General features: G+C 36.5%; 2 protein-coding genes across 2 annotated transcripts in view; one reads left to right on the top strand and one right to left on the bottom strand.

The window, feature by feature from the left end:
- The window catches only part of CENPP (centromere protein P), a 174,040-nt gene that overhangs the window by 32,580 nt on the left and 113,867 nt on the right, over positions 1–27,593 (bottom strand). The window lies entirely within an intron of this gene.
- ECM2 (extracellular matrix protein 2) lies at positions 99–26,164 on the top strand (the record flags this gene model as incomplete). Its single annotated transcript, XM_083353882.1, has 9 exons — positions 99–393; positions 3,475–3,663; positions 7,784–8,377; positions 8,965–9,080; positions 16,014–16,149; positions 18,429–18,586; positions 18,926–19,065; positions 23,487–23,813; positions 25,954–26,164. The coding sequence occupies 9 exons, from the start codon at positions 99–101 to the stop codon at positions 26,162–26,164; spliced, it is 2,166 nt and encodes a 721-aa protein (XP_083210008.1).

Genomic DNA, 27,593 nt, shown 5'->3' with positions numbered 1-27,593 from the left:
CCTTAATAAAAAAATAATGTATTTTTTATTTTTAATTCTAAACTCTTTAATCTTCAGGTGACCTTTTCCTTCTTTTTTATACAGCACTCCAGGGAACAATGCAAAAAGCAGTCCTAGTTTACTGTCTTCTGCTTGTTTATTTGTACGTTGCTCTTGCCCAGAATAAACCCAATGGAATGCCCGGAAGAGCCAGGCGAAGAATAATCTATAGACGATTACGAAAGGCTCCCTTAAGAAATTACAGTTTAAATAAGCAGTCACAAATTAGACCTCCAATCTCTAGCATTCCACTAATGAGCATCCCACTTACTAATATTGATGAAGATATTCCTGGAGTATTTAACTCTCTTACCCATTTGGATGGCCAAGAATCCAATTACAATATTTTGCCAGGTAAGCAGGAAAAAGTTATTTATATATATATATATATATATATATTTATAAACCATCCATGTAAAAAAAAGAAAACTACTTCAAATAGATGAATTCTTTGCGCTTAATCTTGGGTATCATGTATGATTTTCATTCACTGTAGAGAAATAACAGAAATATAGTAGTGGATTTGGTGCTCTTCACCTAATGCATAGAAATAGGTTTTATTATTTATTTTATGGCTTCCCAATTCATAGTGTTGATTCACAACATGAGATCTCACTAACCTAAAAATGTAAACATAAACAAGTGGGACGGGGGGGGGGTTGGTACTCATGTCAGAAGCACCAAGGCACTTCCGGTTTGAAAGGATTAACCTGTGATATCACCATTGTTCTGGGAATGCCCAGTTGGGGGTTTCTTTCACTCCAGCTCCTCCTGGCAGGAGCTGGAATGAAGGATGAGAGCACAACCCTGCCCATGGCAGCTCTTAGGTCTCAAACGCAGGCTTGCTAACCTCCTGCCCAGCGTTCCAATCACTTGAGCTACCATGTTCCACATGTGTGATTAAATAAAAAATACTAACATGCTAATGTATAGACCAAGTAACTTTCTACTGCCAGGTGAAATTAAAATGTACAGTTAATTAATACACATCTTTCAAACATTGTAGAACCTCATAAAAATCAGGTGATTCCCCCCCTCCCAAAAGCAGGTAACAGTGTACAGTATTCCAGCAACTTTTTTTTATCAGAGTACATGGAATTGGATGAATCAGTGAGTCAGCATTATTTAGATGGTAAAGGTTTAGAACTGAAGTCATCCTAGTGAGCTAACAATTCACATAACTGACATTTGCACTGTCAATGGATTAGCAAACTGATGTTGTGACTGTATGCTCCACAGCTATCTCATAATTTTTAGTGCTCTGAAAGAACCATCCTTGCCACAAAAGTGATGGAAAGCATTTTATTTCTATCAATTTCAGCTGAGATTCATTAGAAATAGACTATTGTAAAAATCACAGCTGAGTATTCAGAATGAGAGATTCAAATATTTATATTAGTGGTTTTTTTCCGTTGAAAAGGCCTTATATAAATCAGAACATAAACAGTGTCTATGTGGTTTTCTATGATGAAATACTTTAATCCACAATATGTTAAGTTTCTCTATACTAATATGATGCATTTCAAAAAGCTAAGCCCAATATTACATTAGCAGATATCTCAATTGTAGCCCTTAAATTGAGAGTTTTCTCAGTGCAGCCCATTGTATAAAACTCTGTTCTAGAGAGTTCCACAGTTCTCTGAAACACATCTGGGTGGTACTGGCACATGGGGAGAGAAAAATACACTTAATATTCCAATGCTCTCCATTTTATCACTAATGATATACAATTATATGAAACTCTATATCTATTTCTCCAAGGTATTCAAAACTAAAATGTATGTGGTAGAAACAATTTGGTTTAGCCATGTACGCTAGAAACATGGTATAGAAATATTTGGAATAAATAAGTATAATTTCATTAATATATGAACTTAAGTAAAGGTGAAATCATGGCTTCATTTTCATACTGTAACATGCAGCAGCAATCTTCTGAACACATTTTTCTATTCAACAACTAATTCTAAACATACACACACACACACACACACACACACACACAAGTGTGCGTGCGTGTGTGTGTGTGTGTGTGTGTGTGTGATATGTTAACTCTTAGATTACCTTGCTAGGCCCCAAACATGGGGCAAATCTTTATTTCCTGTTTTCAGCCTTATCTCAAAGGCCATCGAACAGGCTGTAGTCACACCGGACAGTTCATATAGTAATTTACACACACACACACACACACACACACACGTATGTATATGTATATATATATGTGCATATATGTATATATATATATGTGCATATATGTATATATGTATATATATATATATATATATATATATATATATATATATATATATATATATATATATATATATATATATATATAAACTTTTATAATATGATTGTATTATAAATTGATAATTATTTACTGTGGAAGATGTCTGTGATTTGTTTCATTGTTATAATTCTAGAAATTATACAGTCTCATAGTGTGTGTACACCCCCCCCCCCAAATCAATTATTCTTGTTTCAAGATGCACACAATAAATTAAATAAATGATCTCAAAGTGGAATTACATAGAAAAGGTAGGTATATAAACCAGTTTTTCTTTTTTAAAAAAGGGCAATTAGAACACAAAAAGTCCATTTTTAATAGTCTCTCTAAAACTGTTCATTTGGGAGCATTTGTTTTCATATTAAAGGAAACATGCTGGCGTTCATACCATACCTTCTATATGAAGTATTTTAGATCTCCCTCAGGAATCATCTGAAGTAAAATGTAGTTTCCTCATTTTCCCCTTGATTGTTTCTTTTTATCTGGAATTTTACCCAAAGGTGGAACTAAAACCACTAAACTCAAATAAGTTGGAGCTCAGTACTGAAACTACACCATATTTCTGAAGCTGAAAGCATTGAGGTATCTGCCAAGGATTTCATCCATAAGGTATTTTTAGTCTAGTATTTAGAGTGATTGCAAGTGAAGATCGCATTGGAAAAGAGCCTACCTATCTCTAACTTTACAATCAAATGTTCAGTTAAATATATTACATTTTATTATTATGGACATATATTTTAGAAGGTGTTAAATATATTTTACAAGATTTTTACATCTTCCTTTCCTAAATTATTACATTCCAGGTATGGTACAATAAATATTTATATTTGTAACAAGCATACTACAAGTAAGTCATCATTCAATGGATGACTGAAAGGTATTGAGTTGTATTATCCCCCTTTGATATATTTGTTATGAGAATTATTTGAAATGAGTTTGAATCTAGGTCTGTGCAGATCTAATCTGGCAATCTAATTGTTACATTATCAACTCTCATGTGGGATAATATTCTGTTGCATCATCACTGTGTGAAAATAATAGATTGCCACATACATCAAAATTTAGATAAAGCTGGTAGTGAAAACCAGTACACTTTATAATTATTTTATATATTTGTATAATAAAATCTGCTTTTGGCTTCCATTTCTTAGGAAAAGAAGGACGATGCTTTGCTAATGGAATGATTATGTTTGATAAAGCTGTGTGGTCTCCTAAACACTGCATTACATGCCTCTGTTCAAAAGGAAAGGTGTTCTGTGATGAAACCTCATGCAATCCTGTGACATGTCACAAATCTACAACACTCAAAGGGGAATGTTGCCCTGTGTGTCTGGAGAGTGGTAAAGTATACTTATTTCATATATACATTAGGTCTTATATGCATATGACACACAGGAAGTCCTAAAACATCTATTTAGCAACTGTTCAAAATTTGGATGGTAGAAAAAAAGTTTAGTCTTTGCACTTACAACTAGTCCTTGCACTTACAACCATTAGAGCAGAAGTTCACAATCTTTTGGGCAGTAGGGACCAGTGCCATGGAGAAAGGTTTTTCCACAGACCAGAGGGGGTATGGGTTTGAATACTGCCTGCATCACGAGGATGGAGCTTTGCTTGTTTGTGCAGCCCGCTTGTTGGCATGCTGCGGATGGTACCGGTCCGTGGACTGGGAGTTGGGGACCCCTGCATTAGAGCATTCCCATGGTCACATGATCAAAATTTAGGCACTTGGCATGTATTAACAATGGTAGCAGTACTCCCAGATCACATTGTAGACATTTGCAATCTTCCCCCCTGGCTTCCAATAAAGTTAATGGGGAAAGCCAAATTTGCTTAATGACCTTGTGACACACTTAACTGTTGTGGTGATTCACTTAATAACAAAAAACATTGTAAAACTGGGCTTGTTGTTAGCTGCGAAGTCGTGTCTGCTTTTTAGTGTGCTGTCTAGATTTGCCATGGCTTTCCTCCTGAGGAGCAAGCATCTTTTAATTTCTTGACTACAGTCTCCATCTGCAGTGATCTTGGAGCCCAGGAAAATAAAATCTGTCGCTACCTTCATTTCTTCCCCATCTATTTGCCAGGAATTGAGAGGGCCGGATGCCATGATCTTGGTTTTCTTAATGTTAAGTTTCAACCCAAGTTTTGCACTCTCCTTCTTCACTCGCAACAAGAGGCTCTTTAGTTCTTCTTCACTTTCTGCCATTAGAGTGGTATCATCTGCATATCTTAGGTTGTTGATATTTCTTCCGGCAATCTTAATTCCAACTTTTGATTCATCTAGCCCTGCCTTTCTCATGATGTGCTCTGCATATAAGTTAAATAGGCAGGGCAACAGCATACAGCCTTGCCGGACTCCTTTCCCAATTCTGAACCAATCAGTGGTTCCGTGTCCAGTTCTCACTGTTGCTTCTTGGCCCACATATAGGTTTCTCAAGAGACAAATAAGATGGTCTGGTACGCCCATCTCTTTAAGAACTTGCCACAGTTTGTTATGATCCACACAATCAAAGGCTTTAGCATAGTCAATGAAGCAGAAGTAGATGTTTTTCTGGAACTCTCTAGCTTTCTCCATGATCCAGCATATGTTGGCAATTTGATCTCTAGTTCCTCTGCCTCTTCGAAATCCTGCCTGTACTTCTGGTAGTTCTCAATCCACATACTGCTGGAGTCTAGCTTGTAGGATTTTAAGCATAACTTTACTAGCATGAGAAATGAGTGCAATGGTGCGATAGTTTGGACATTCTTTGGCACTGCCTTTCTTTGGAACTGGAATGTAAACTGATCTTTTCCAATCCTGTGGCCAGTGTTGAGTTTTCCAAATTTGCTGGCAAATTGAGTGTACCACTTTTACTGCATCGTCTTTTAAGATTTTAAATAGCTCAGTTGGAATACTGTCACCTCCATTAGCTTTGTTGTTGCTTTTCTAAGGCCCACTTCACTTCACATTCTAGGATGACTGGCTCGAGTTCAGTGACCACCTCATTGTGATTATCAGGGATGTTAAGCTCATTCTTGTATAGTTCTTCTGTGTAATTTTGCCACCTCTTCTTAATCTCTTCTGCCTCTGTTAGGTCCCTGCCATTTTAGTCCTTTATCATGCCCATTTTTGCATTAAACGTTCCCTTCATCTCTCCAATTTTCTTGAAAAGATCTCTGGTCCTCCCTATTCTATTGTTTTCTTCTATTTCTTTGCACTGTTCATTTATGAAGGCATTCTTATTTCTTCTAGCTATTCTCTGGAATTCTGCATTTAATTGGGCGTATCTTTCTTTTTCTCCCTTGCCTTTCACTTCCCTTCTTTCCTCAGCTATTTGCAAAGCTTCCTCAGACAGCCATTTTGCTTTCTTGCATTTCTTTTTCTTTGGGATGGTTTTGGTTGCTACCTGTTGTACAATGTTGCGAACCTCTGTCCATAGTTCTTCAGGCACTCTGTCTATCAGATCTAATTCCTTAAATCTATTTGTCACCTCTACTGTATATTCAACAGGGATAAGATTTAATTCATACCTGAGTGGCCTAGTGCTTTTCCCTACTTTCTTCAGTCTAAGCCTAAACTTTGCAATGAGAAGCCGAAAGTCAAAAACTGGGCATTCCCCCACTTATTAATGGACATTCTAATTCCAATTATGACTGTGTTAAAGAGTACCTTTCCATTTCAGAGTATATTAATTTCTTATATATAATTTGAACATAATATGTACACAACCACATTTCAGCATATGCCTTCAATTATAGTCAAAAGTTACAAGGGATTGAAAAGGAAAATAATTCACTGATCCTTGTGAAAATAATATTTAATCATACCAATAATATTTAAAAAATCATTCAGAATAACTTATCCTGAATTGAATATGATCACTCTAGGGCTGATATATATTCATTCATTATGTAATTGCTAATATTACCCACAAAAAGTACAATATGTGGCAACTTTGATAGTTCCTTGCTCTTAGAATATTACATTACTCAGACAATAACTGGAAAGGCATCACCAAAACCAGGTGTGTCCAGCCTGCATACAGCCCTAAACAGCTAATAATGTGGAGCTTCAAAGAAGAAGCTTTGATCACACAGTTATGCTTGCCATCTTGATATTTTGACTTCACCTCTTTCAATGTCTCCTCAATTATTCTAGCGTTATTAAGTATAATTTTATGGCATATCAATATACTAAATGAAACTAAATCATATGTGACAGGCAAACATTTCTGAAAAGCTGACATGACAAAGCAAGCAATCACATGCACTCGGATCTGAGCCAATAAAACTTCAGCACAGGACAGGAGAAAAGAAACTAGAGCTTACGTACTGCCAATCCCAAAGCAAATATTTCATCTTGGTGCTTTGGAAACTTTACAGCAAGGCACAAAATTATACACATATTCAGTCTAATCCAAACTTTAATTAAGGCTGAAATCAGCCTAGAGCCTTGATGTTTTGAAATGTAGCTTGAAGCTCAAAATTAACTGCTCAAACAAACTAATCTTAACATTGTACTAGTATCTTTGTATTAATTTTGGTAAAAGCTGTTTTATGAAACACAATAATACACATTTATTTTGCTCACTGTACATTCAAGCTATTCTCTCACATGAACCCTAACATCCATAGCAAATAATTTTATAAAAAAATTACCAGTCGTGCAGCTACTGTGAGTAGCCTTCTTGTTCAACCAGGTGTCTTTATAGCTGTTTTCCTCTGAATATTTTATTACCCTATGAGCCCATCCATCAAACCATTAGCAGCAGGAACATAACAAATTGATTTTTTTTTTAAAAAGCAACCCAATGACAAAGCACTCAGAATAGTCAGAACATTTGAAACAACAGTTTGAAAGTTTTATTTAATGTCTTTTTTCCAACTTTTAAATAGAACTAATAAAATATACATGTTTTAGAGTAGTCTTATTAATAGTTTTTGAGTAAGAACACTTTAAAATCAATATGTTTGCACATCTTGATTGTATCTTAATACATTACAGCTGTTCAAAACAATAAAAAACTTATGAAGCTTGAATTTTTATGAGAATTTATATTAGAATCCAATCTATAAATTTTCTTTGCATGAAATATTTTTAAACAAGGTAAGTAATTAGAGCAACTAATGCTAATAAGACTAAAAAAATTGAACTTTAATATTTAACTAAATATCTGGTGCACATATTCCCGTTACTTTCTCTCAATATAAGTATAGATTGATATAACCACATCCGATAAAATAAGTTTAATAGATACCCATAAAACCACAGAAAATAACAAATTAGTCCAATTAAACTTCTAATACTTCTGATCTTGTATACAATATTGTTTGCAAGCAATACTGACTTTGTATACACTTCCAGCAACAGTAACTATAGGTATAGCTTCAAGTACATCTTTATTGACACTTACTATAAAAACGGCATTACAAGCCTGTGTTAAATTAGCATTAACTCTTTTTCCCTGTGTTTATATTCAGTATCAAGTACAATTTCTCCAGGAGACACAGCTGAAATTTCTGGTGATTCTCCTGTGCCAACTAATCCGAGCGAACCAGTCTTGCGTTATATGCAGACACAAGATCCAATGCAAAAGAAGGAAGGAACACTTAAAAAGAATATTCACATAAAAAGTAAAGCAAGGATGAAAAAGAGGAGAATAAAAAGCCACAAACCAAGAAGAAAACATGAACATATGAAGGATCAAAGGGAAGAAGAGGTGGAAACCAGATTGGAGGAAGAAAAAAGGAGAGTTTATGAAGAAGAAGAGCTAAGAATTGAGAAAGAAATTAAAAAACAAGAGCAAGAACAAGAACACGAGCAAGAGCAAGAACACGAGCAAGAGCAAGAAGAAAATGAACAAGAGAAGGAAGGAAGTGAAGAGGAGGAAGACACATTGCATGGAGATGTGTTCAGAATGCCCCCACACTTCCCAATTCCTGAGCCTTCTACTGAAATTCCTCCTTTGCCAACCGGATGCTCTGTCTTAGAAAATACAGTAAGCTGCATTAACACCAAACTCACACATATACCCGTAATCATGGATGAAGAGCTTACAAGCATAGAGCTTGAAGGTGAGGATTTTTAAAAATACATTGGAAGTATTTTAAAAGTGCTCTTCATCCAAATGAAACCCAGAACTCTGTTCAAAGGCATTGATATAATTATGACTATATAAACACAGTTCTTATTCATTCTCTTCCTAATGCTCTCCTTTTACTTTTACTTCACTCACTGCAGAGGCACAATTATTATTTTAAAATAGGAGAGTTGAAAAGACCTCTCCTTTGTATGTAGCAGGTTACTGCAAAGGCAAGCACTGGGGAAGACCTTGAGCAATTAACCTCCTACTCATTCATCAGTTTTCCAGTGTTGCACTTGATTAAACAGTCATGCTTTTTGTAGCTGCACTTTCCTATTATGAAAATTGGGAAAAAGAAGGAGAGATCATTTTTACTTCCTGTAGCATTGCATTAAATTTTCCACTTTGTTTGCTGTTTAATGAAGAGACCATATAAATCCTTACTAAAAATAAATAAATTCCAGCCTAAAAAGGTATTACTGTCTTCCCTTCTGTTAGGTTACTTGTACTGTACATTTAAAAAAGAAATGGTCAACAATTGGAGATCACATTCTTAACTTTTTTCATCCTTTTCCCTAGGGAATGACATCACTGAAATTCCAGATGCAGCTTTCAATGGACTGCCTAATTTGGAGAGAATTGATCTTCGTAAAAATAAAATCACATCATCTGGCATTGGTACACAGGCATTTAAAGTAAGAAAAATCTATACAATCATAGACACATACACAAAGCTTAAACTCAACTTTGGATGAAAAGTTAAATAATTTTATTTCTTGCACCACTGGCATCAGTTTACTTTCCTCTTTTTATTTTCAATATATTGTTTTAAATAATAGCACGTTTATAATATTATTCATATTATATAAACATCGTAAAAGTAAAGGTAAAGGTTCCCCCGCACATGCGTGCTAGTCGTTTCCGACTCTAGGGGCCGGTGCTCATCTCCGTTTCAAAACCGAAGAGCCAGCGCTTGTCCGAGGACATCTCCGTGGTCATGTGGCCGGCATGACTAGACGCCAAAGGCGCACGGAACGCTGTTACCTTCCCACCGTAGTGGTCCCTATTTTTCTACTTGCATTTTTTACATGCTTTAGAACTGCTAGGTTGGCAGAAGCTGGGATGAGTAACAGATGCTCTGCTACGCGGCACTCAGGATTCGACCCGCCAAACTGCCGACCTTCTGATCGACAAGCTCAGCGTCCTAACCCACTGAGCCACCGCGTCCCTCATATAAACATTACTACATTGAAATAATACAATGTATCATAATTTACAATATTTCTTTTTGGTGCCTTCAAGACAGTGTTGACTGTTGGTGACTGCAGTTTTCTTGGCAAGATTCAGAAGTGGTTTGTCATTGTCCCCTTCCCCTAAGAGACTGACTGGCCCAGTCACCCAGCTGGCTTTGGGCCTAAAGTAGAACTAAGTCTACTGATTTCTAGCTTGATGTCTTAACTACATCAAAGTGGCTCCAATTTACAACATTAAATTTTTAAAAAAGAATATGAAAATATCCTTGTACTTTAAATAATGCAGTACTCTGCTTTTGGTTATTATGGATTGCATGTTCTTTCATCCATGCCTTTTTACTTTAAAAGTTTCAGTCATAAAATTCTACATAATTTTTCTGAAGACTTTTGTAATCCTTAAGATATACAGTACATCAGATTACACATTTTTTATTTTCTTGGCTATCATGAATTCCAGGAGGATTACATCTAGAGAGGTAATTTCCTAGTTCGTTATTCCTCTTTCTGACATAGGAATATGATCCAGCTCAACATAACGGTCACTCCATTTTTAACAGATACCTCCAACTAATGTCAGAATACCGTATTTTCCGGCGTATAAGACGACTGGGCGTATAAGACGACCCCCTACATTTCCTGTTAAATTATAGGGTTTGGGCTATACTTGCCGTATAAGACTACCCCTCTTCCAATGCACACCAAATAAAAATGATTTTAATATGGTAATTTTAATTCAAATACTTATGACATGCAGGTACTTAGTAGGAAAACTGTCACTTATAAACATAAGGCTGTTTGTCATCAAACATGTAAACATAAAACAGTGCAAGTGGATTAAACTTAATAATAATAATAATAATAATAATAATAATAATAATAATAATAATAATAATGATGATGATGATGATGATGATGATAAGTTGGAAGGGACCTTGGAGGTCATCTAGTCCAACCCCCTGCTAAGGCAGGAAACCCTATACCATTTCAGACAAATGGCTGTCCAGTCTCTTCTTAAAAACTTCCAGTGTTGGAGCATTCACCACTTCTGGAGGCAGGTTGTTCCACTGGTTAATTGTTCTAACTGTCAGGAAGTTTCTCCTTAGTTCTAGGTTGCTTCTCTCCTTGACTAGTTTCCACCCATTGCTTCTTGTCCTGCTTTCAGGTGCTTTGGAGAATAGCTTGGCTCCCTCTTCTTTGTGGCAGCCCCTGACATATTGGATCACTGCTATCATGTCACCCCTCACCCTTCTCTTCGTTAAACTACACATACCCAATTCCAGCAACCGTTTCCTATTTTCCTAATTCACTTTTTCACTTTTCCTAATTCACTCTAAAGCTTTCCCTGCGCAGAGCCTTAAGTAACACCAGCTGCCTGCAATTAGTGCAGGTTCTCATCCCACCAGGCTCAAGGTTGAGTCAGCCTTCCATCCTTCCGAGGTAGGTAAAATGAGGACTCAGATTGTTGGGAGCAATAAGCTGACTTTGTAATAATGCTGCTTGGGGGGGGGTGAAAGCTCTAATAAGCAGGCATATACATAGAATGAAGGCTATTGCTAAGCACATTGATATGTGCTTTAAATTGTAAGCCGCCCTGAGTCTTCGGAGAAGGGCGGGATATAAATGGGATTAAAAAAAAAGACCAAATGGGAGATCCGCTCCAGTTTTTCCAGCCAGCCCGCCCAGTTCCTGAGTCAAATGTGTCCTTAGAGCTAAGCAGCTGCTCTGGCTACGGCATTTCCCACCTGCCTTTCAAGTTGCTCTTGCATTCCCCACCTGCCTACAGCTGCTCTTCAACTTTAGAAGGAAAGACGGCCAGACCCCAACTTGTAAAAAATCACAGACTGCAGCTTCTACTCCAATTGGTCCCGCTTTCTCTGCGCAGACTAAATGGAAGATTCGCTCCAGGTTTTCCAGCCAGCCCTGTCCCTAAAGTTTCAGCACCCCGTATAAGACGACCCCTGACTTTTGAGAAGATTTAAATGGGTTAAAAAGTCGTCTTATACGCCGGAAACTACGGTACTACTATTCTGTGCATTGGATACATGACTCCTACCCTGAGATTGTTTCTTCCAAAGTACAAAACAGAAGAGAGATCTTCTGGTGTCCTACTTTCCATCTCTATTACGCTACTGTTACATACATAAAAGTATTAAAGCAGGAATAATCAAAAGCCACCCCCTTTGGAATTTTCCATGATAATTAGCCACAATATTATTTCCAATATTGTTTTCTTCCCGTAGTTATATGGAGAGATAAAACTTTTGCCTGTTGTTCAGGTCTCTCTCTGCTTTTGCTTACCTCTTGTCAATTAACGTGGTGTTTGCTGATGTTTAATAAATAAACATCAAGCTACGTTTTTGCTACCTGTATTAAGTGACGTGTGCTTGCTCTAATCTGGCCATAAGAAATGGCTGGGAGTATGCTGAGTATAAATTGCCTTGGAAATTACTGGAAGTAATTTTCCAACAAAAGTAGTGTGGGTGCAGCATGGAGTTATAGCTAAATCCTAGCATCAAGAGCACCCCAGTTACCAAACATCCTAATTGATTTCCGAGTACTTAGCCAAGCTGAATCAGCAATCAGATGCTATACACTGCAGTATTTTTAGAACTAAAAACATCTTACTAGAAGAGTTTTTTTCATGCCTTCAAAGCTATCATAAAGTTTTTGGAAATGGAAATGATATCAAAATCAGATCATCTCATGTTTGAAGATGGGGAAAAATACACTGCTGGAGCATGAAGATGAAAACATTATTTGAAAAGCTGACCTCTTTGGAGATATGTCTGAAATCAAACTGAGATTGAATGTGATGATCTGTAAATTGTAAGATCAACTGTAAGTTGATTCAAAATTGTGTTTCAGAAAAGGAGAATTGTGACAAACTTATACGTACTCAGGAATGAACAATAATACTTGCTCAAGGAATATGTAAATCTGAAATTATCAGGACATGAAAGTTGAATGGAACATATGTTGGAAATATGTCTCTATTCAGAAGAAACGAAATCAAGCTAATCTTTCTGATGTTTTAATAAACTACTAAAAAAACCAATCTAGTATTGTTAATCAAACTTCATGATGAATTTCCTTTGGGAATGTAACTGTTAAACTGGAGGCCTACCCATATATTCTGAATGATGCAACAGAAAGGAATTCTCTGAACAAGATAAAAGGGAATCATGTAGTCTGTCATTACTGTAAGAGAAAGGGGTATATTCAAAGAGAATGCGAACTTCACAGAGCTAAGACCCAGGCAGTAGAAGGATAATGAAATCAGATGTCTTAAATGAAAAGTCAAGCCTCAGCAGTAATTGCAAAACAACAAATAAAATATATTTATGTTAGCAAATAAATGTTTTCTTTAAAGTATTTTTAAGAGGACAAGATTCTGAATCTAAAAAGAAAAACTGTTTGGCTGGACAGTGCTAGAGCAAGTCAATAAATTTGCAACAATTATATGTTGAACTTGAATATCTTGAATAATAAAGGAAAAGTTAATTTAGCAAATGGATATATGTGGAAAAACATTATTAAAATGAAATGCCTAATAAATTATAATGAAAGTAGGGATATATTTCAAGAAGTATATAATGTACCTGAGTTGGATGTAAATTATATAAATCTGTGCATTTTTATGCATTGTAGTTGCAAAACTGTGCTTGAAATGGACTTTATACTTTGTAAAGGGACATTAAATAGTATTAATTGAAAGCACAATGAAGCTAATTTTCAGAGCTTCTTCAGCCTAAATCAAAGAGTAGTAGGATGCATGCATAATAATAATCTTTACCAGATTTGATAAGAAATGAATGCATTATCAGGAAAATAAAAAACGAGGACTTAGCAATTCAGTTGAATGTTTGTCCTTACAAGAAGGATAAAATATGATGACTACATAAAGGCAAACAGAAAGCCAGCCAACCATCCAAAATTATTTTTTTCAGACATTTATGGTCCATGTCAATTAAAACAAAGGGTGGAAAAAATATTTTAAAACATTCAAAGACTCTTACTCAAAACAGATTTCAATCTATCTTTTAATCCAAAAGCCAAACATAAACTAAAAAACTAAATCAAATATGGTAAAACATGAGCTTTAAATGGGAAATCCTGAACCATGCTTATATACAGAGTTAAAAATGGAAGATATACGAACAGTCCTGTATTATGACTACTTAATTGTAGGAGCAGAGGACAAAGGAGACAGCTTGAAGATCATGAACTATTTAAATAAAGAAGTGGAAGATACTAGGCTTCAATTCCTATCAATAACGTTTCTAGGTCTCAGTTAGACAAAAGTCAAGGACATCCAGGGCTTTTTTTGTCATAGAACGCTCAGAACGGAGTTCCGGCACCTTTTTTGGATGGAACCTTGTAGGGTAGGCAAGGCGGGTTGTATGACATGTGTGAGTTCCAGCACCTTTTTCTTTTACAAAAAAAGCACTGAGGACATCAATAGAATATTGGACATCTGAATTGAAAGAGAGAACCAGAATGAGTTGGCAAGTAACAAGCAGAAAAGGACATCCTGGGAAAGCATATATTGCATCTGTGAATAAATCTGTTACAGCCAACGAAATTGCATTGCATATAGAAAGATCAATAAGAAAACATAGGCAGACTGAACGTCAGTAAAAAGATATGAGAGATACTTAAAAGGAACAATGGACTTTGAAACTGTAAGTAATCAGCCAAAAATTATTTGATATACACATTTGAATTGAGTTGGTAAATAACTTTGCCTGGAAATCAACTACAGGATACATATATTATTTTAAAGGGGGTGCATTTATTGCCTGCTGCAGCAACATCTACAGAAGTGAAATACTGTGCTGTGGAAAAAGGATGCAGAGAATACATGTGGCCACACAAACTTCAAAATAAAAGAACCAATCCCAACTATGTTATTTGAGGACAACATGGGATGTATGAGAATTGCAGACGCAAAGCACTCCAACCCCCAAAAGAAATATGTAGATATTGAACTATGAAGGACATGCAAGAAAAGGGGCAGGTACAACTGAAGTGTTGCCCGACTGATGCAATGATGGCAGCTGTGTTTACCAATCACCTGCTCAGAGCTCCTTGCTCAAGCTGGGAGAAGCCCTGGGAGTCAATACATGAAACCAGTACAACCTGCTACAGTACAGAATGCTGTGCATAGAATTGATGTAAAGGGAAACATTCGATACATCATACCTCTGTGCCAGACTGTTACTTTCATGGTGAAGAAGAGAGGGTAGCTCACCTGGGATCCAACTTTCTCTTACTATTCTCTCCCTATTATATTCATAAAAGTTCAAAGCTGGAATAACAGAACAGAATAACAGAGTTGGAAGGGACCTTGGACGTCTTCTAGTCCAACCCTCTGCTCAGGCAGGAGATCCTATACCATTTCAGACAAATGGTTGTCCAATCTCTTGGATCTGTCCATACTAAGTACACCAATATTGTTTACCCTGGAAAGTTCTTCTTCACTGTTTTGATATAGAGGTAAAAGATAGAGACTACAATGTGGATAATGTGAATTGTCACCTGCTGTTCGTATCTATCCCTGCTATCGTCTGCCTTTTTTCTGGTTTTGGTCAAATACTTTTCTTAATGTTTGTTGATGTTTAATAAATAATTATCAGGCTATGGCTTTTGGTAGCTGTACTGAGTACTAAGTGTACTTACTCTGGTTTGGATATAGGATTGATTGGGTGTGTCCTGGTTCCAAACTAAACTGGAAATTATTCACAATAATTTTCCAGTGACAGCCAGATTTTAGCAGTGGTTAAGGCAGCAGGCTAGAAACCAGAGAAACAGTGAGTTCTAGTCTTGCCTTGGGGCTGAAGTCAGCCGGGTGACTTTGGACTGTTTACTTTCAGTTGAGGGCAGAAGGGCACACAACTTCCAAAAATGTGGTAGCGATTCAAGTGCACACATACACACATGCATTCTTCCCTAACTGTAGAGTTTATTCTTTTCAAAACACATGAGAATGTATTTACCACCCAATATTTGAATTTCCTCTCAAATTTCCCATACCCTGTTCTTTTAATAAATTTGTTTTGCTGTAATAGTTTTCCATGTTAATGCTGCATGATACTAATACCTTGCTATAATTTTTTATTTTATTTCACACATTTTTAAATCAAATTTCCAGCTTCGCACATTGTCCAATTTAAATTTAAATTATTTAAATTAATTAAAATTATTATGTTTTATTTTAGCATGTGCTGGCAAAGGTTCTTTGGCCATGGAATCTCTTGTCTTCAAAGAGCTGTAGCAGCACCATCACATTCTGCACATGTTTTTTGGACCAGTAATTTAGCTAGTGTAGATTAATAATACAGAGATTTACAAAATGAGTATTTTCTTTTAATACAGAACTTGAAGAATCTGCAGCGTTTATATATGGATGGAAATACACTAGTTAGTATTCCAGATGGTTTGCCATCATCTTTGGAAGAACTTAAAATAAATGAAAATGAAATACATGTAATTAATGAAGACAGCTTTCAAGGTATTTTAAAATGTTACCTCATTATCACCATGAGTTTTTAACTTCATGCAAACAAAACTGAGATCTTTGATTTTCTGAGGAAGAGCTTACTTCCCCCCCACTTAGATTCTATCAATAACATTTACTTCTTTCATTCCTATGGCACAGAGTTATGTGTTGGCCTTATCAAAAATTATCAGAGTGATGCAAACTGAGAATCACAGGATGAATCAGACCTTCCACATCATGATAGACACCATGAAAGTCATTGTTAGGAGGCACTTTTTCTATCGATGAATTCCTAGGAGCAGCAGGGAGCATCATGGGATATGGGAATTGCACCTACTGTAGGTTTTATAGCGCAGTGCTATATACTTTTTCTCAAACTGGGGTTTTCCAAGATACCTCTGGCAACTACATACTTACAAGGGAGTCCTTGGTGCTCTATGAGTTTCGTTGTTCGCTTGCAGACATTTCATTATCCAAATAGGTAATATATCAGGGCTAATAATATGTGGTTTGTTCCCAGTTTCTATACAGTCACTTTCCCTGCAGTGTTGGTGGGCATGTTGATTTCTCTTTGTTAGTTCCTTGATCAGAGTATTTTCTGCTTGATAATTTATCTGGAGTTTTTGTTTTATTCTTAGCTTTTTGAATGATGTGTGGATGTGGTTTCTCTCTATGTGGGTACCAGATAAATGTCAGGAGGGATTAACACTAGACAAACAATTAAATAGAAAATTAATTAGGGAACTACCAGGGAGAAAGCTACATCCCTGTCAACACCATCAGGACAAGCTATATCAAAAGGAAACAAAAACCCCAAATTCATTCTCACTGATGGTGTTACGTATTTGGGTAATTAAGCCTCTGCAGGCAAACAGCCAAACTCAGAGAACATCATGGATTCACAGTCCAATGCTGAGCTGCATATATTCTCTTCCATTGGGTACTTATAACAGCCAGCTATCTATTTATCTATTGATATCTATTATTGTCCCCCAGATATCATTGATTGAGACCTAATTCAGTCATTTACAGGATGATTTATGGGCTCCTCCCCCCTAGATTCTCAGTGTTCTGATAATTCTAGTAAATGCTTCACATGTCTACTGTGTTTCCTGGAAAATAAGACCTAACCGGAAAATAAGCCCTAGCATGATTTTTCAGGATGCTCGTAATATAAGCCCTACCCCCCAAAATAAGCCCCGGTTAAGATTATCAGCCAGATGGATGCATTTAGTACCATATTTCCCTGAAAATAAGACCTAACCAGAAAATAAACCCTAATGTGTCTTTTGAGGCAAAAATTAATATAAGAACCGGTCTTATTTTGGGGAAAACACTGTATTGCCATGTCTTATTAATAGTTCCTGTGTGGCAATGATAATGGAATGTGTGGATGATCTTAGGGAATAAGAGAAGACATGCTGCCAAGAGAGACAGGAGCCCCTTGAAGAAACCTAATGGTTCCAGCACTAATGGCTCAAGCACTTAAAAAGTGGCAGCAAAAAGTTTGTACTTTCAGATTTGTAGATTCTTCTAATGTAGCCTTATAATAAAGTAGAACTAGTTCATCTAGTCATGTTTCCTATCTGGGTTACCTGGGAGGGCTGATGGGTGCATAAGGAATGCAGTAGGAATTAAAATCAAGTTCCCAGTTTTCTATACAAGGCTAATTGTCAATTGTTAGTTCTTTTATGATCAATATTGGCGAATTTGATATTATATGGTAGAAACTCAGATTTAAATATTGTATTGAAGAAAATTTATTTTGGATCTAAATATCTAAATATTTCCTGCTGGCAATATCTGACAGATGGTAGGTTGATAGGCAACTAGGTAGAGATAGACAGACAAATAGATAGATACATTTTCTCCATGACAATCTCTCTCAGTAATTGTCTTTGTCAATTGTCAATTACTTTGAATGTTGGAGCAAAGCTTCAGGTGTTAGTGGTTACTAGCATTATATTATTAAATCCTCTATAGGATTGAAGTTAGTTCTAGATTATATTGTTTATTATTTAATACCTTTCAACACCATCTTCCTACATTGAGTTTTATTACATGTCAAGTCCTCATGGTCTCTTAAATGGAATCTGTAATTATTTCTCAAATCATTCAATGGGACATGTATGTATGTATGTAATCTGTATAACTGTGAGAGAAATGTGTTTGTGTGTGTACCTGTTTCCTGATTATTTATTTGCCTAAAATTCTACTCTTGGCTGAGGATAATAGATAATACATTAATACTTTATTTAATGTTATTTTTTAAATTGTTTTTATTTCTAAAGGTTTAAAAAAGTTGCTAATACTGGAATTAGAGAGCAACAAGCTTAGTGAAGCAAATGTCAGCCCTTTAGCTTTTCAGCCTTTGAAAAGCTTGTCATATTTGCGGCTTGGGCGAAATCAGTTTAGGACTATTCCACAAGGTCTTCCCCATTCTATTGAGGTAAAATAATTTTTGAAATTATTAATTTCCTTTATTTTGTAAAGTTTAAATATTTGTTCAGGAGACATACATCAGTAATAATCCATTAAGTTCTAGATCACTTGGCACATTAAGTGTAGAACCCATTCAGGATAATATCTGAAGGAAGAACAGTTACTGTGTTTCCGTTTCTTTCAGTTATAACTTATATTTCTCATGCGACTTTACACAAAAATAGCATAGCAGCTCTATGAAATCAGTTTTAAATAATAAATAATAGATTTCAAAGAGCTATTTTAAGTTTTGATATACTAAACCATACGATTCCATGTTTCTTTTTTCTACCATTTGTTTAATTAGGAATTATACCTTGATAATAACCATATAGAAGAAATTTCAGAAATATGCTTTAATCATACCAAAAGCATAAACACAATTGTTCTAAGACACAATAAATTAGAAGAAAGCAGAATAGCCCCATTGGCATGGATCAATCATGAGTAAGTACAAATTACCTATTACTGTCAGCAATATTTGTCTAATGTAAAAATAAAGAACATTAAAAGTTTAGCTGTATAGAAGGCAAATTTTCTGCAACTGCTTTAGAGTTCATAATTATTTTTAAGCTATTTGTTTTCCTCCTGTGGTACAGTATAAGAGGAGGGCAACATGGCTTTCTCAGTTTGAAATAAGTTTTGGAACAAACAGAAAAAGACACATTGGTTTCTGTTTCCTGCATGGTTTCAGTATAGGATGAAAATAATCTTCAGTGCCTGCTCTGATATATATATTGATATATACCATTAATAGCAGAGGGAGGTCCAGACTATTTTTCACTGGGTTTTAAAATATAAAAGTCAGCAGCAAATTATTTCACCCTTTTACCTTTGTCATGATCTAATAAGATATGAGAGGTAAAAGGTCTCAATCAGACATTTTCAAATAATGCTGTAAAAGAACTTCTTTCCCATGAGAAAATGAAAGAAAGGAACAACTCTATGTATAACAGGATTTTAAGGGCCTGATTTTTGTTTCATATTATAGTAAGATTAAGAAATGGGTAAAATTGACCTTTACAAGAATGAAGCATTCTGGAGAACTCTGAAATGTTCCATTCCTTCTCTAGAAAATACCTGGTAGTCATCTAGCAATTTCCTAGAACAGTGATGGCGAACCTTTTAGAGACCGAGTGCCCAAGTTGCAACTCAAAACTCACTTATTTATTGCTGGGTGTCAGGTGGGACATGGCCTACTGGGTGGGTGTGGCTATGGTGGTCATGGCAGACTGGGTGGGTGTGGCCAAAGTGGGCATGGTCACCTGAACGTTGCTCGTGGGGAGGGATGCCTGTGGGGGCCGGGCAGGATTGGGGGAGATCCAGGGGGTCTCTGGCAAGGGGGGCAGTGGGCAGGAGGCTCATTTTGTGAGGTGAGGTGAGGCAGGGCAGGGATGCCATTGCTGTGTGGCAAGGTGAGGCAGGGGCCGGGGCAGCTGCTGCCTGACACCATCGACCCCCGCACACAGAGGCCAGCGAGCGCATGGGGGCCGAAGGTGTCCATCAGCAGCCACACCCTGCCGGCTCCTTGACCGGCGCACTCTGAGGCTCCGCAGCCCGTCGCCAGCAGTTCAGAGAAGCCACCTCTGAGCTGGACAGCTGGCTGACAGCTGAGGAGGTGATGCAGTGGGTCATGCCTGGGAAAAGGAGAACATGCGAGGCCAGGAGGGACGGGACGAGGGCGGAGGGAAACCAGCCATGGCAGGATGTATCCAGCCATGTGGGACCTCGAGTGGCTGGTTGAAGAGGGATGTCTGCCATCTCCAGAGCATAGCATGTGTGCCCACAAAGAGGGCTCTGAGTGCCGACTTTGGCACATGTGACATAGGTTCACCACCACTGTCCTAGAAGTTAGAACATACAGGTAGTCCTCAACTTATAAGCATTTGTTTAATGACAATTTGAAGCTATGCTGGCCTTGTAAAAAGTGACTTGAAATTATTACCATTGTACTGCTCTTGTAGTCACAGGATTCCAATTTGGGCACTTGGAAATTGGTTGGTATTTGCAACAGCTGCAGCATCTTGCAGTCGCATGTTCACAATTGGCTTTACAACCACATCAATTTATGATGGAAATTCCAGGTCCAATTGTGGTGATAAGTTGAAGATTCCCTGTATATGGAACATTGTGAACTATTTCTAGTTTGCAGGATTAGCTCCCAGAAAATTGTCAAACCATTTCTGGGATGATCAGACCAGTGCGATCTAGAGAAGAGTGGAACTTACATAGGATTTGTAGAATATTGCATGGAAAACTAGATTTTGCACTTCCCTACTAAATTTTCTGAAAGTCTCTGTAATAGCCGTTGGTCATCTGTAGAGCTCAGAATATTTATCTGTTCTTTGCTCTGGAATTAGCAGAAACCTTGGGTCAGAAACAGTTTCCAGGAAGAACACAAAGAAATACCATAAGAAGAATGAAAAAAGTTTAAAGGGCGTTATGCATGAAATGAACTTATTGATATGCTGAAAAACAAGCTGAGAATTGTATAGAAAATTGAAGTAGGGGCTAATGACTAAGAAAGAGTAGAAATTGGAAGTTTTAATTAGTGGGTATGGAGTCAGAAAAGCTAATGAAACTAGTGAGGAATGCAAAATGTAAGAAAAATCAGGGAAAGTGGATCTGTAAGTAACTAAGTACCTGTCACTGCAACAGAACAAAGTTATTCTCCATTGATACTGAGGACAGGACAAGAAAAAACAGGTTGACATTAAAAGAAAGACAATTCCGGCTGCATATTATGAGGAATTTCCTGATAGCAAGAACTGTTAATCACTAGAATAGTGTACCTAGAACAGTGATGAATTCCTCTTATTGAAGTTTTTCAAATGCTCTTGCCAGAGATGGTTTGATGCAGTTCTTCCCAAACCTTTTCCTTCAATATCCAAACCACTTATCAGAAAATCCTTTCAACCAAAGTATATAAAATACTTTAAGCCAATTAAAATGTCCCTGTTATGTTTGGATAATGGGTTCGTGTACCATTACCCAAAGAAAAACTACTTTTACCCAATTTGTGGTAGTTTACAACAAGTTTGGGAAGCCCCATTTTAATGGATTGAAATGAAAACTCACATAAGAGATCCCTCCCTTCAAATCTGTGAAGTAACAGGGAGTCAACATAGGATCTTGGCAGAATAATTTGTGTATCTATTATCAAAAGACATACTATTCAATCTTTATTATTGTTGGACTTTGCAAACTAAACATATATGTTCAATTTAATTAAAACAAAAGTATTTGAAGCACCTTCCTCTAAAATGTCAAAAAAGGGGGGAGGAAATCCTCTCACCATTATCCCTTAGTTTAAAAACTGAATCAGTATAGTTAAATTACATTATATTACTTTAGCAGTGTTTTCATGAAATAACTGGAGGAGGAGAATTAAGAAGGCAACTGGACCTATAAATACTTCCATAGTTTATTCCCCTTATGTAGCTTCAAAACTGCCAGTCCCCAGATACTGCAAATTGTTATGAGTAATTTGACAACTGTGATGAGAAAGGAGTAGGTGGTACCAAAAAAATCTCTTTAGGGAATTCAGATGTTTATTAAAAACAAATGGCTAGTTGGTGTTTTGTTTTTTTTGGAGTCCTACCTCTATATTAAGTTGTCTGGAATCTGTTGCAAAACCGCAAATTTCCAGACTTTTGAGGTATAAAATAATTACCCTAGCACTTCCTTGAAGTAGAGTCACCGTTATTCCTTATATTTCCATCAATGTAAGAAGTAGTTCTTTTAGGATAGAAAGCTACATGATGATTTTTTTTTTCTGGAAGGTGAAAAATGCAACAAAATGCAAATAACCCCTAAGACATCATTCTTGACTATATGTCATGGGGAATCTCTAGAAGTAAACTCTCCTAAATGTGCTGCCAATTTATATGCTGGGGAAACACTTTGGGTCACTAGACTGTTTGTCTGTGAAGAGTACATATAGAGTTTTCATTAGGGTACAAAGAATTCTTTGCCTGCTGATCAGCTATTATCCTTTCCTTGGGTAAACTAAAAGGCAGGGGAAGGTTCAAACATACTCCTACTTTCTACATAAATCTTAATCTGAAAGCATTGGTCATTATCCAGGGCCTACTGCCTAGATGGCTACAGCTGTCCTAAAGTTCTGCTGACTTCTTTTTTCCATATTACTTCATTCATATCTGTCTAATAGCCTTCAACAAGGCTGGGTAGGACAGTGGGACACAAACATCTGCTGTAAGCATTTGCAGTGTCCATCAGGGACAACCAAAGAACATTAAAAACTTTATCGTGGCCACACATTTTACTAACCAAATTTGTTTAACAAAATAGAAACAAATCAATCAACCCTGGTTTTTGAATGACAATGAATAATAGATTTTGCTCTCTTTTTTTTTGGCTTAATAGAATTGAAATCTCCCATTTCGTTTTCTACCTTATACGACCTAGGCAACAATGGCTTGTGCAAAAAAACATAGTGTCAAAAACTGAGATCACCAGTAAAATCAAACTATATCTCATTCAGATAACATACTAAGCTACAATTGAAATCAGTACGTCAGCCCATCATATTATGACAAAAAAACAAAAACAACCAAATTATACCCTAAGAACAGGCATGTCAAACTCGCGACGTCACGTGACGTCACGTGACGTATCGGAACTTTTTCCCATTGCCGAAAATGGGATGGGCGCGGTTTCTCCGTGACGCTCCGGCCCGCGGGCCGGCAGTTTGACACCCCTGCCCTAGAACATTTGTGTATCAGCAACATGAACTTAGCCACACAATTGGAATAGATGAGATTGAGTGCTTCAGTATTCCTACCTTTTGCTTTGCAATGTCTGTTATCTTGCTCTTTTTAATTTTTATGTATTTTGTCTTTATGCAGGAACTTGGAATCTATTGATCTTTCTTACAATAGGTTGTATCAGGTTCCCTCCTACTTGCCAAAGTCATTGGTACATCTTGTACTCATAGGGAACCAAATTGACAGAATTCCAGGATTTGTATTTGGACATATGAAACCAGGGCTGGAATATCTCTATCTTTCATTTAACAAACTTGATGAAGGTGGGATAGATATTGTGTCATTCTATGGAGCATACCATTCTCTCAGAGAAATGTTTTTAGATCATAACCAGTTGAGATCTGTGCCACTTGGAATTGCAGAAATGAAAACATTAAATTTTCTAAGGCTCAACAACAACAAAATCAGGTACTATAATGGCGTGTGGGAAAGACCTTGGGAGATGGGGAGAAGAGATGCTGTATAGCCGTAGTTCCCAACCTTTCTGCTTGGTGGACCGGTGGGGGGGGGGGAGAGAGGGAATGGTTCCACACAAGCAGCACACGGAACTCTACTTGCCTGACCATGAGCTTGCACAAGTAGAGCTGCCCACCACTTGTGCGACCTAGTTCCAGACAGGCTGCGGCCTGGTAGGGCCCGTGAGTTAGAGACTCCTGCTGTATAGGGAATACTCAGATAAGAGTCACCATTGCCTGCAGCTACACAGTGGGCAAAAAAAGATGTTCAGAAGGGACTGTCCCTAAGTTCTTAGGCTGTAAAGGTGACAACGGGAAAATTTTACTTTCAGATTTTCAAGATTCTGTTAATGTAGCTTTATAAGAAAGTATAATTAGCTTATCTGGGTATGTATCATCTGTGGTTTACCTGGAAGTCTGAAAAGTAATTAAGCATTTTTATAAGTTAAATTTAAATATAATAATTTGGAGAAGCATAAGATTAAATGTATTAATGCCTTCCACACTTTCATAGAGTATTAATTTATAAAATTCTATTTTCATGCTTTAAATACTTGAGATATGCAGAATGAGACTTTGTTAGTACAATTAGATAATACAAGAAAGTGTTAGCAATCTTGTAAAAAAAAATCACACATTTTTTAGGACTTCAACAACCTCAACTCCAAGTTCTCCCATAAGAACAGTTCTTACCTGTTATCTTAGTATAGAACAATAAAATCCTTTAAGAGTTGGCAATTTTGCCAGATTTATCCCTTTTAAAAAAAATCTAAGTGCTAAATAGGTAAAGGTAAAGGTTGTCCCGCACATGCATGCTAGTCATTTCCAACTCTAGGGGCCGATGCTCATCTCCATTTCAAAGCCGAAGAGCCAGCGCTTGTCCGAGGACGACTCCGTGGTCATGTGGCCGGCATGACTAGACGCCAAAGGCACACGGAACGCTGTTATCCCCTTCCCACCGTAGTGGTCTCTATTTTTCTACTTGCATTTTACGTGCTAGGTTGGCAGAAGCTGGGGCGAGTAACAGGCGCTCACTCTGTTATGCGGCACTCGGGATTCGACCCGCCAAACTGCCGACCATCTGATCGACAAGCTCAGTGTCCTAACCCACTGAGCCACCATGTCCCTTAAATGCTAAATAATGGTGTCATATATTATACGTAGTATATGTGTGTCATGTAACTACTTCTTGATACATGTTGTAGTGAAAGACAACTACGGTATGTGATAGGCAGTCAAGTAAGTTCTTTTTAATAGGACAAAAGTAGAGTGGCCATTTAGAAAGTATTGATAATTTAGTTTTAGTGGGAAAATATTGTTACCAAAATAACCAGAAAAGAATGCCAAATTTGTTTAAAAGTGTTTGATTTCTCTTCTTCCAGAGATTAATGATTTGAACATATAAAAAAAATTAAAATGTCCAAATATAATGTAAATACCCAAAAACTACTTTTAAAGAAAGCAGTTAAAAGGCTAAGCATTCCCAATTGTGAATAAACATTGCAGGACACAATCTTCCACTAAATAAAAAGCTAAAAACTACCTTGATTTGAACTTGATTCCTGATTGCTACAAAGATCCATATAGCTTCTATAGCAAAAATTAAAAAGCAAGAGCTGAGCATGCTTTGAGGAGCAAACATACTGCTTAACTAGATGCGTCTTGTTTTAGCCTACAAAGATTCATCTTTCCATTTCATTACAAACAGCATATTTATATAGCAAGTTCTTCAATGTAATTTTTCCTTAACTGTCTAAAACTTAACTAACAGTTAATTATTTATACATTTAATCAGTGAGAATGCACTATTATGAGATTAAGCATTTTTGCAATCAGGATTAGGGAACTACCTGATATGGTGAGGGAACATTTCCTTGCTGACCAGGTATGAGACTAAATGACTGATTTGTCATGTTTGGACTGCTGCGTAAGGAATATGTCAATTGGCCAGAGTAAGGCACACTTTTCTGCTAGCTTTTTCAAATATCCATCAAAGTTTCTAGCTTGAAAATTGTCTGGAAAATAATTGATGAGATTTATTAACAAAATATAATAATTACCCTTGTTTCACTAATCCTGGTATGGTTTTACAGAGCTGTCCCTCCAGAGCGAATTTGTAGATCCAGGTTAAATAATGAAGAGGAAAATGATGACATTGACGAGGAAGAAGACTATGAAGATTCGCAGTTAGAACATCTTCATCTTGAACACAATTTTATTAATACAAGGAACCTTTCACCATATGCTTTTTCATGTGTACGATCATATTCTAGTGTGATTCTGAAACCACAGAATATTAAATAAAATGTTTTGTAATACAAAACTACTTTTATATGTAAATAACACAGTTACGCTATTTGTTCTTCACCTGAATTAATATGTCATAAAAAGCATCTGAATATTACTGTTGCTTAATAGTAATGCTTATGGCTATGAAGTATGGCGTATGAATATGAAGTATGGAAGTATGTAGCATGAATGTCTCCAAGAAAGTGGTAACATACTACAGATAAAGTGCTATAGCCTAATATACATATAATATAAATATTTTAAGGAAGAACAATAAACCTGGAATTTATTGAACTGTACTTCAGATAATGTCATACTTGAGAAAACTATTAAGCATCTTTTGGAATCGTAAAGCTATATACATTCTCAACTTGCTATATGATGAGGTGGATGTACCAAAGGCTGCCTTCTCTCGTGACTCTACATTTAACTGAATTTGCCAATACCTTTTGTAGTAATATGGCATGAGGCTTACTTAGATAACATCAATATGGTATTTATAGGCAAACGTGGGAAGAATATATAAAGCATTTGGGAAAAAAACACAAGTCTCCTGAAGGCTGCCCTAGCAGTAAATTCAAAAAAGCAGATTATAAAGAAATCACATATTTAGATTTTCTGGTAGGAAAGATAGGAAATTAGATAAAAAGAAAACATTAGTTCTGAAAGAAGTCAAAGCTCCAAAAACAAAGTAAGAAGTTAATTTTCTTTTTGGACTAATACTGCATTGTAATTGGTTTGTTTCCTATTTTGCCAGCTTTGACATTTCTCATTGAAGAGATTAAAACAAACAATATTGGTTATATTATGTATATTACATTACATACTGTATTTATTTTTTATCTGTCTTACTGTAAACTGCCCAGAGTCACGTATGTGAAATGGGTGGCTATATTAAATCAAATAAATAAATAGTGAAATTGACATCAGAATGTCATTAAGCTTTCAAGACTTGACAGAAGCTTTGTGTCAAAGACTCAACATAAAAGGGCCAGAGTATGAAAAGGCTTCCAGCAATAAATTATGCTTCTGACATAAAAGTTGGTATATACTCATGGGGATGGAGATAATACAGTGGTATATGTAGCGAAAAAACTATTTTTAGAAGAAGCTAACTATAGCACCATTGAAAAGAAAGAGATGGCCTTGAAATGGGCCATAGATATGCTCAAAGTATATTTATGAGACTGAGAGTTTACAATCATAATGGATAACCAACCGCTTGTCTAGATATAGTGGATGAAACAAAAGTAATCCTTCAATGACAGTTATATGTCTTTGCCAACCTACATATTCACCCTACAACAGAGAGCAGGGATATAAATAATCCTTTCAGACTTTTTAATCTTGTTAGGGATAAGATACAGAAATGTGTAGTGAACTGGTCTGACAAGAATTTAAACAAAGGATCTCATCTCTTAAAAGCGGTGAAACATGGAACCTC

This window comes from Vipera ursinii (assembly GCF_947247035.1).
Source record: "Vipera ursinii genome assembly, chromosome: 2".
In the NCBI taxonomy this organism is placed as follows: Eukaryota; Metazoa; Chordata; class Lepidosauria; order Squamata; family Viperidae; genus Vipera; species Vipera ursinii.
This window is presented reverse-complemented; position numbering and strand designations above follow the sequence as displayed.